General features: G+C 31.2%; 1 protein-coding gene and 1 pseudogene across 1 annotated transcript; both read right to left on the bottom strand.

The window, feature by feature from the left end:
* Nucleotides 1-3624: 3624 nt before the first annotated feature.
* Nucleotides 3625-5175, bottom strand: LOC149889204 (uncharacterized). The gene is made up of 3 exons (XM_090089204.1): nucleotides 5163-5175; nucleotides 4345-4833; nucleotides 3625-4169 (listed from the first exon to the last, which is right to left on the bottom strand). The coding sequence occupies exons 1-3, from the start codon at nucleotides 5173-5175 to the stop codon at nucleotides 3625-3627; spliced, it is 1047 nt and encodes a 348-aa protein (XP_089945330.1).
* Nucleotides 5176-6618: 1443 nt separating this feature from the next.
* LOC149889203 (uncharacterized) lies at nucleotides 6619-7489 on the bottom strand (annotated as a pseudogene).
* Between the last annotated feature and the right edge of the window lie 3941 nt (nucleotides 7490-11430).

Genomic DNA, 11430 nt, shown 5'->3' with positions numbered 1-11430 from the left:
ACCGCTCATATCAATTTTTACTTTTTAAGTTTTTTTAAAAATGGGAAGAATACCCAAAAAACAAATAATGAACAACATCGTTTTATTTTAAAATATGAGGCGGGCAGGTACGGGAAACAACTTTGCAATTCATAGGGGCCTTAAATTGTGAAAAAACAAAACACAACGTTTCCCAATTTTAAATTTTCTTAAATATTATAGATACGATATTATAAATGTTATAGATCAGTATAAACGATTTCTATACATATATGATATCATATATATACATATATATATATATATATATATATATATATATATATATATATATATATATATATATATATATATATATATATATATATATATATATAATGTATGTATAGATATTCGTTTTTATTTAAAAAATGGGCAACCTTGTGTTTTGTTTTTTCACAATTTAATGTTGTAATAGAGTTATGACAATATTAATGTGGAATGTGTCTATGACTATATAAATGTATATATATTTTTTATATCGTTGTATCTATATTGTTTATATTGTTTAAATATATATATATATATATATAAATATATATATATAAATATATATATATAAATATATATATATATATATATATATATATATATATATATATATATATATATATATATATATATATATATATATACACACACATATATATATATTTAAACAATGTAAATAATATAGATTAATATATACGAATAATTTATAATAATATACAATTTATAATATATTTATATAGTATTACTAATGATATATAATAACTATATACGATACGTTATAATAACTATAAACGATATAGATATAAATATTATAGATTAATACATACGACTAATTTATATTAATATGTTATAATTTATAATATATTTCTTGTATATTAATATTAATAATATATATAATAATTATATATGTTACGTTATAATAACTATAAACGATATAGATATAAATATTATAGATTAATATATACGACTAATTTATAATAGTATTATATAGTTTATTATATATTTATAATATAATATTACTAATGATATATAATAACTATATACAATACGTTATAGCAACTGTAAATGTTATAGATATAAATATTATAGATTAATATATACGACTAATTTATAATAATATTATATAATTTATAATATATGTAACATATTTCTAATAAAATATAACTAATAATATATATAACTAGTAATTATTTCAAACAAATTGTAAAATAGGCTTTTTACAAAACTGTGACCTTTCCTTTTTCAAGGTCATCAAGCAATGGAAACGTCCATACTTGAGTTTCCTCAGTCTCATAGACAACATCAAACAAAAGTTTTTTAAGTTAGGAGTTGACTTGTTTACTCGAAGAACTTCACCTGTATACCAAAAGAATTTTTTAGTGTCGATTTTCATTATTTTATGTTGAATAAATTTCCCAACAAGATAATTAACATCATTTAGAATGACAGCGAAGATGTTTGTTTTTTGTTGATTTGCTAATTGAGACAGTTTGCATTCTTTAATTTTTAACTTAACTCTTTTTTCTCTTTTGCAATCAAAATATCTCGTTCTTTTCATTCAATAAGAATAACTCCTCTCAATGGGCTCTGAAAAAGTCTTTGTTCTAATAACTGATTGTAAATTACTGAACAACTCATACACAGTTATCACGGAAACCAATAGTGCCAACCTAGCTGACCCGAGAACGCCGCCTATATGGGGTGATAGCTGACACATTCAGGTATCCTGTGATGCAAATTTTGAAATCAATTAATTACATCCGCGGAAGAAAATGCAGTTTTAATGCAAAAGTTTTGCGTTTTTTGCCCCTTTTGAGAACTGCGGAAAATCTGCTATAAAATCAGAACCACTCAAGAAAAATCAATGAAAATTTTTCCACTTATAGACCATTGCCTTAACTATGTTCATGTAAAATTTCAGTCAGTTTCATGCTCTAGTTTAAAATTTATAGTCATTTAAAGTTCAAATTTTACCATTTTTTGGTACTTTCGCCACTTATCTTTTCATTTTAGAACACTTAAAATGTGACAATACTAATGGTTTTGTAATATTTGAACTCCTCAGGGTAAGGGCATCAACTTTTGTAAAAATGGTTTTTTTGATTGTCATTATCATTTTCGAACTATGAGGCAAAACGTTTTTCTTGCAAACCAAAGTCTATATATATAGGCCTTATAAGAGGCTCTGATATAAAAAGACCAATTTTAAATTTCAAGACAAGAAATGTAGTCAGAAACTTTAAAAATAAGCATTCTGTAAATAATTAGCTGAAGTTAGTGTAGATTTAATGATGTTTTACTCCCCACCACCTTTTTCTCTTATTTTCATTTCAAAATAATGGAGAAGCTTTTTCTATTTAATGCTTGATGACATAATCTAACTGCAGACAAAATAAATAAGCTACAGAATATTCATGAGTTCTTTATTTACAAATAAAAACTGTTCAGAGACAAAAATAATGTCTGAAAAACCTTTTGAAACAATTTACTCTCAAACTGTTTTCAGAGATGTTATCACATAACATAAATATGAATTTTGATTTCTTCCTCAAAGTTCATTTTTTTCAAAAATATTTTAGATAATTTCTGTCACATAACTACTATATTGTAGTTTCTAGCATGACATATATGAAGGACTCTAATGGCAACAGGTTTCATAAAAGGAAAGCAATTTACCTCTGAAAATTTCGTATAAATAGTGTTTGTTCACAACAGTGAAAAAAAATTTAACTCTGAAAACTTCTCATAAATAGTTTTTGTGAACAACTCTTTAAAGATGCTTACTATACAGATCAATCAAGCAGTTCAACAATTTTTCCTTATACTCCGGATGATTTTTGTCTCTCTTATATCTGGACCAATGCTGGTGAAAATCTTGATGCGCTGTTTCAACTGATTGCTCACTATAGGGTCCCAAGGGGGATCCTTTGCGACTTATGAAATCCGTAATGTGGTGGAAGACCGTGTGAACTTTGGGAGTCACACTTGCACCAGGTATCACGAGATAGCTCCTCTTGAAGGCTTCAATTTTTTCATCAAAGTCCGGCTGAAGGATGAAACCAAAGCAAGCTTCCACAACCAGGTTGAAACATTTGAATGCTTCAATAATACTGAAGGTTTGATGAACTGAATTTGTCTCAACCAGTTGGTGCAGAACGTCCACATTTTTCAGAAGCTTTCTGCATTCATTGCTCTCAAACTGACCCCCATGATAAGGACTTGGTTGAATGTGGAGTGCAGCAGGCCACTAATCGGCGTCAGACCATGCAGTTTTGAGCATCTTGAACAAATAGTTCACAATGCCTAAGAGGAGATTCAACTCTATTGGCGGGATGACTTCTAGAATGAGAGAGGTGTCAGGTCTACTGATTATCGGTTTTCTGATGACATTGCCGAATGATTTTGCATTGGCAACAACCCCACCTGATTGCTCAAAAGACTGCAGGTTTAATTTGATTGAACCGAGTGTTCGCAAGTTTCCGGTGTGGACAAGACTTTTTGAATCAATGTCACAAAATGCGCATGGGTGCATGCTTGAATGGGTTTGCAGACCACAAACAATATTTGCAACTTTCATGTCACAAGCCAAATGGAGCTGAAGCCCACCTGCATTGATCATAGACCAGACTTTTTCAATATTGTCATGGGTTTCTGGAAGATCCTCTGATACTGCAACAAGAATCTGTTGACCCCAGTGTCTTTGCCAGTCCTTTCAGTGAGAAGTTGTTTTTGTGCCAACAGGCTTGCTTCATTCCTTGCCGGAGTTTCAACAATGTTGAGACAAAACTTAAGGGATCCTTTCCCGCCGTCGATGCTTAGCTTGACAAAATAACCACCAGAAACCTTGCGGTCCTTAAGTACATGATTAACAAGACTTGGCAAATATTTACAGTGTGCTACAACCCGAACTGTACCAGAATCTGCCTTTCCATCTTGAATTTTCAAGGCAGTGCAGGTGAAGAAATCTTGCAATTCTCGGCCGGCTTTCTGAAAATTCATGTAAAAGTTTGGCTCCACCATCTTGGCATCAGATGTTTGATTCACAGTTCGGACAAGTTTCTTCAATCCGTTGTTTGATAGCCCAGTATTTAACTGGACATTCACCAAAGCCTGAGTAGTCAACATTGGTGTGCTCAATGTAGGTTTGGCACCACTTGGACCTGAATTCATTAGAGCAATGGGCTTTATTTCTTTTAATATTTTCAGTGTTGAAATTGTGCTCTAACCTCAGAAAAGTGAGAAAAATTGATACTGCAAGTTACCTAGACTCCTTTTAACGAGCTGAGTTTTAAACTAATAAACTATGTAAAAATTTAATGAAGTTAAAATATTTACCCGGTTTGATAGAGAGTGGAGGCCCTCCACCTGCTTTAGCAAGTTTGACTGTTCCTCTTGGGGATGATTCTTTGTTGGCAGTAACTTGAGAAGCTATCTGTTCTGCTGCCTTGGAGTCTTTTGCTGCCAAAGACTGCAGATTTTGTCGAAACTGCAACTGAGAACATTGATGTGGCAGTCCCTTTCCAAGTGGACTGAGGCACTCATGACATCTCACAGTTTGCTCTTTCTCACCAGCATTTTGTTTTTCAAGAGGGTGTTTATCTTGCAGCTTTGAACGTGCAATCTGACAAAGGAGACAATCACACACTTGACTACGAGTTTCTGCTCTCAACCGTATTGAGCTGAAGTCAAACAAGGAAGGAAGTGTGACTTCTTTTCCCTCCTCTTTCCGGCGCAAAGCAGTTTTGCAAGATTCGCAGAGTCCTTGCGGTACCCGGGAATCACAAACATCAAGATTGGTGCTGTACAACTCGCAAATCGTTGTGCCTGGAAAGCTGTGAGTGGCCTAGAACTTTTTTTGAGGCAGAGCAGGCACACACATTTACGGTTTTCTTCATGACTTTTGGCATGGGTTGGCATTGTCACAATTTCCTTTAACAGTAAAAAAGAAAAGACAAGAGAGTGCACACTAGAGAACTTTTTAATTTTGCCGTTTACTTACAGATTATCAAAAGGTGTATATTAGATACAAGGCACCATACAAATCATAAAAAGAAATGAAAAACACAATCAAATGCAGCCTTTCATGTCACAGGCAATTTGTATGCATACTTTCTAATTTGTAATCTATTGAAAAAATCTACATTTAAAATTACCTTGATGAACCATGTCTATCTCTTTTTATATTTCAAAAGTAAGCTTTCTCAAATCCAACAAACCAACATTTATTAAATAGAAAATAGCTTTAACTAAAGAAAACTAAGTAATGGTCTCTTTTAGGTTATTGGAACTTTTTAAAAATACTCAAAAAATGTATTTGACAGATAAAAGTTGAAGTATTGATGAACCCTGACGTTCTGTTGGTGAATCCTAATGAATCTCCATTAATAAATTTTGAAGATCCGCAATTGATGAATTCTAATGACTTACTGATGATGAGTTCTGATCTACATAAAGCAAATAGTTTCTTATTTTATAAGAAGAAAAAGGTTTATGAACATCATGTACACAAAAAAAAATAAGTAAGGGATTTTGGCTACACAACATAGGCCATCAAAAAATCCATTTTTACCTTTTGCCTATGATTGTTTGAATGCTTCAAACAAAATCCTTTAAAAATGGTCTTTGAGACTTTAGTAGGGAGAAATGTTTAATGCAATACTGCTTAATTCTAATTACTCCCTGATTTGAATTAAAGGAGTCTCTTTTCTACAAAGGGAAAATTTGTTTTTGGTAGCCTTTCAAATATAAGTATATTAAATAGGAAAAAAAATACTTACTGTGAATTAAAGAATGTTATGAATGCTTTTCTTCTTTTCAAAAGAAAATTCTTCTTTGGAGCACTTATTACACTTAAAAAAACGTTTGCACTATGCAAGAAAAGGTTTTAAAATGATATTTCAAAACAAATACATGCTAATCCCTAACTATTTAAGGTGGTAGCAATAATCCGTTTTTGTACTATATTTTAAAAACACGTTCAAAGCAAAAATATGTACAAAAATTTAGTTTTTTAGATAATTGTTTAAGTTATACTCCTCTTTAAAAGTTTCTGACTACATTTCTTGTCTTGAAATTTAAAATTGGTCTTTTTATATCAAAGCCTCTTATAAGGCCTATATATATAGACTTTGGTTTGCAAGAAAAACGTTTTGCCTCATAGTTCGAAAATGATAATGACAATCAAAAAAACCATTTTTACAAAAGTTGATGCCCTTACCCTGAGGAGTTCAAATATTACAAAACCATTAGTATTGTCACATTTTAAGTGTTCTAAAATGAAAAGATAAGTGGCGAAAGTACCAAAAAATGGTAAAATTTGAACTTTAAATGACTATAAATTTTAAACTAGAGCATGAAACTGACTGAAATTTTACATGAACATAGTTAAGGCAATGGTCTATAAGTGGAAAAATTTTCATTGATTTTTCTTGAGTGGTTCTGATTTTATAGCAGATTTTCCGCAGTTCTCAAAAGGGGCAAAAAACGCAAAACTTTTGCATTAAAACTGCATTTTCTTCCGCGGATGTAATTAATTGATTTCAAAATTTGCATCACAGGATACCTGAATGTGTCAGCTATCACCCCATATAGGCGGCGTTCTCGGGTCAGCTAGGTTGGCACTATTGGTTTCCGTGATAACTGTGCATAGTTTGTTAAGTTTATTCGCTTACTACCATCCATTTTAGTTTGGTAAAAATATTTAGGTTCACATTTAACTTCCATAACATATCTATAAAAATCCAACTGTGCTCTTAATATTTTTTTGCTTTTAAATTTTGCCAACTAACAAAACATATTCATCATCTGCTTCTTTTGAGGTCAACCACACCTTCGTCCTCAAATTTAACAACTCATTAACCGATTTAGCTTTTTTTAAGAAGGCTGTATCTTCAGCTGTTTTTTTAGCTTTATGTTTTTCAGACAACCTTTCACTCATTCTAAACTTTAATTCTAACTGACTTTGTTTGTATTTTTCTTCCATTTTACTAAAGTTTGTTGAAGCTTTTTTTAGCGATGAGTCACGCTCATCTAAAGTCTTTTTATCCAACCAGTCTAGTCTTTTGTTTTTATATCACATAGTTTAAGCTTGTATAGTTTGTATATTGGCATTTGGCTTTGTACGAATTAAAAGATCCAATACCGCGAAGTCACTTTCTGACCCTTTGTTTGTTGTTGGAACATTCTCTGCAGCCTTACTTATATTATCAGAAGGATGGCAATATTTACCTCCAGGAAGTTGATCAGCAGATTGTCTTTCCAGAACAACTAACAAAGAATGACAAATTACTTCTAATGTCTGCTGTGTTAAAATATTTAAATCAGTGTCATTAGTCTCTTCAAATAATTTATCATAAAAAATATCTTTATGAATATTAACATCACTTGGACTGAATATAGGTGTTTTCGAGATCATAATCGATGATGCATTTTTACACAAATCTCAAAGTTTCATTTTTACGGTTAACAAAAATAGATTCATATCAAGAATACTCTTTTGTGATTCAATTATCCGCCAAAGTGGACCTGTAATTATTTTATCAACTATTCTAAGAGCCCGCACTTCTGCTAAATATAATTTGTTGCTAATATCTTCTTTAACTGCAAGTAAAAGATTATTTTGGTTCGGCCAATTTTGAAGAAATTCTAAATTATCTTTTGAATGAAAATACAAAGGTGCAGCATTATAATATAATATATTTAATCTGTTACCAACAAAGGGTGCAAGCATACGCTTACTTTGTCCTTTGCCAGCAAAAAATGCATCAAAATACCCAGCAACTCCGGCTTCATCACTTCCCCTTACATAAAAAGCTTTACATGCAGTTCTTATTAATCTAGTGGCGCCTGATTCAGCAGTATTAAATGGAAAAATATTTTCATAATTAGTACTTAAAACTAACTTTTCGAATGAGTTAATTATTTTATCAGTTTGTGTTGCAAAGTTAGATAATAAAGGCAATTTACAAAAAAAATTAAACATTTCAATGAAATCTGGTTGCTCGCTTTTTTTTAAACCTTACCAGTTCTTTATAACTTTAGGCAGTAACTTTTTCCTCATATCTTTATCTTTAAATTAAACAGTGGATTAACTGGCCCAAGATCAGACATGGTAGTTTTAAAAGAACATACAAGGTTAGAAAAATCGTTTTCCTTGCTGCTACTTTCTAAAATGTCACATATATTATCTAATGTTTTTGTTAACACATTAATAGTACAATCTGCATCACTGCCAGCCATTTCACATAATCTAAAAGTTAAAGTATTTCTATTTGTGGTAGTAACTTGGAAATTTTGAAAATGTCTATGATGTTTAGTGGTCCCGTTTGTGAAGACAATTGCCCGAATTAATTTCTACAGTGTTTATCAATTCTTCTGCAACATGAAGTTGTACAAGTGCTAAAACCTCAGTCATAAATCGAAATTTTGTACAATTTGAGGGAAGCTTCTCTATATCTATCTTTGCTAGTTTTTTTAAAACAATTGTGATAACTTCATTAACTTTGTTCATGCTGACATTCAAAGAATCCATAATAACTTCTCCTATATCATGAGAATACCTTCCGTTTTAAAAATGTTATTACTCTGCGATCATTGAGAAGAGAACTTAAATTAAACTCTTTATTTTCTTTGCTTAATGCTCTAGTGTTAGGAGAATCGGTATCCTTTTTAGGGTTATTTAAACTGTTAGAAAACAAATTTTCATGTTTATTTACTAGCATGCTAAACTTCTTGTTTACATAATACAGTTTTTTGCATTTAATTCTTTTTTTTCTCAAGGAGTGCAACTTTATTGTCACTTTTTTCAAGCTTAACTAACAAAAGTTTAACTCTTTTATTAGGATTTTTTATTACTTGATTATAAAACACTTTTAATTCTTTTATTTCCTTATTTTGTTTCTTTTTTTAATTGATGAATCTTTGCTTTATTACTTGCACGTAATAGTTTATATGTCCTTCTAGGGGCTTTAGATGTAAATTTTTTTTTCATATTACTAATACGAACATTAGCAGATTTGAACTTATTTATTCAACCAGATGAAGCAAGTTTCAATTTTTTAAAACTGTTTTTCGAGATTTGTTGGTTCAACTTTCTTTTATTACCCTTCGTTTTATTTTTTCACTTGATATGCATAATTTACAACTAGTTTCCGAAATAGGCGGTTCAAAGAGCATCCGCTTATATATATCTCTTCTTTTATTGTTTTTTTTTTTTTAACGATTTAAATTTATCTACAACAATTTTAATTTTGTTTTACAAGCTCAAATTATTTTCAGTTACTGAACACAAATTGCAGAATCGGCCTCTGAATTTCGAGCACACCATTTTCAAAGATTTATCACTCAAGCATAGATACCAATCATATAATTCTTTATTATTCATTATGATAAGGCTAATTTTATACAAATACTGTATTATACAATTAAGTTATTATATTTTTGCAAATAAGTTACCATAATAATTTTTGAAACAATATTAAAACGGATTGAAAGGAAGAATAGAACGGGATTTAGCAGGTTTTAACTTAAATTTAAAAATTAAGCTGAATACTCGAATATTAGCAAAAACTTATTCATCACAAAACCATAGTCAATAGAAGTTATACCTGGTCGGGAAACAAAATATTTCGACAAAACGGACTTATTGTTTAAAAATATCGTAATCACGTGATCAAAGTAAGTGCAAGAAAAGTTTACCTATTGAAGAAAATCTTCAGTTTCATTCACTTCTCTTAACTCTAAAAGCGTGAGAATTTTTTATAAGATTGTTCCTATATAAGTGTAACTACTAAAGCAATATTTAATGTTGCTTTTATAGCCACTATAAAAAATAAACATACACACATTTTACGTCATTGTTTTCAGACTTGTGTGGTTTGGACGGTTTTCCATATTATTATTTTCCTAATGAAAGATAAATTATAAAAACAAGTGATTATGTAGGAAATATTTTTAAAAATCTGAAATATTGCATCCCATATTTTCCTACTAGTTTAGCTTTTAGCTAGTGATTTTCTCTTATTATTTTATCTTTCGAATTTTTTCCTTATTTTTGTACGGATTATGAGTGCAAAAGAACACTATTATATTTCATAAAATTTCTGTAAATAAAAATTTCTAGATGCTTTTTTCATTAAGAAAACTTGTTTTTTTCGGACAAATGCCTTGAATTAACGTCAAAAAAAAATCACCACTTCATTGTTTATTTAACAAAGGTGGGCACCCGATAATTTTTTCTTAATCCGATAATCGATAGTCCGATAGTTTATTTTCTTAATCCGATAATCGATAGTCCGATAGTTTATTTTCTTAATCCGATAATCGATAGTCCGATAATTTTCCAGATTCACCGGTCCGATATTCGATAGTCCGATAGTTCAAAAAAAGACCAATCCGATAATTATAAGTCCGATAATTTCCCAGATTTACCGGTCCGATAATTTAAGTCCGATAATCTTACTTAAAAAAATTAATTGATGAAATTATCACTTCTCTTGAAAGATCTTGTGTATTAATGTTATAAAATTCCAGAATAAAAAAATTTCCTCTGAGGTTTTTTTTTAACATGTTGACCTCCAAAATGCATGTTCCGATCATAATTATCTCAAAATATCAAAAACATAAATAACTAAATGCATGTTATAGTTTATCTTGTCACTCAAAGTAGTATGCCATGGTGGTATATAGAAAAATTGCTGTCCAGCATATAAAAAAAATAACCACAAAAATTTTTGCATTAGAAAGTTTCGACAAAAAAGAGAATGGTAATTTTTCCAACAATTTTTAGAAAGTTGTAAAAAGAAAACGTACAAAAAATTTATTTTAAGAAAGCAAGGGAAGGTTACCCTTGATAAAAACAAGTTTTTCAAAGTTGTCGGCTGTCAGGTTCGACCGCTTAGGCCTCAAGATATCTGAACCACTACTGAACAGCCTCTCCACAGCTGCGGAGGAGGGGAGGGGGTGTTGTACTTGAGGAACATATCCAACCAGGCAACTCTGCGGAGCAGGGGGAACTGGTCATAAGAGACACGTAGTTTACTGTTCACTCTGATTCTGTTCCACTCATCGTAAGCTTTTTCAATGTCCTCCTCAAGGACACCCTTTCTTGCCAACAGATCGTCGTCGTCCCTCATGTACTTGAAGGGGTCCTCCTCATCTTCTTTCTGCATCTGGCCAGTCTCTTCTCCAGGGCTGGCCCTGATCACCATCTGTCTGACGATTTGCCTCTTGATGTCACCTTTCAAGGCTGGGTTAAGATACCCAAGCACACTTAGCTTGAAATGGGGGTGGAGGGCAGTGGCCACTAGAAGGTCCTTATCCTCAAACATCTTCTCAAACCTCCCCTTCAAGGCCACACGTGGATTTTGAGGGTTCTCCAGCAGGTATGTTATCAACGCCTGCCCCTCAACAATGCTGTTATCC

The sequence above is a fragment of the Hydra viridissima genome, unplaced genomic scaffold (genome assembly GCF_058129835.1).
Source record: "Hydra viridissima isolate aposymbiotic clone 2 unplaced genomic scaffold, HvirCarnegie_v1 scaffold_5, whole genome shotgun sequence".
NCBI classification, from domain to species: Eukaryota; Metazoa; Cnidaria; class Hydrozoa; order Anthoathecata; family Hydridae; genus Hydra; species Hydra viridissima.
Note: the sequence above shows the minus strand (reverse complement) of the source record. Positions and strands in the feature narration are given on the sequence as shown.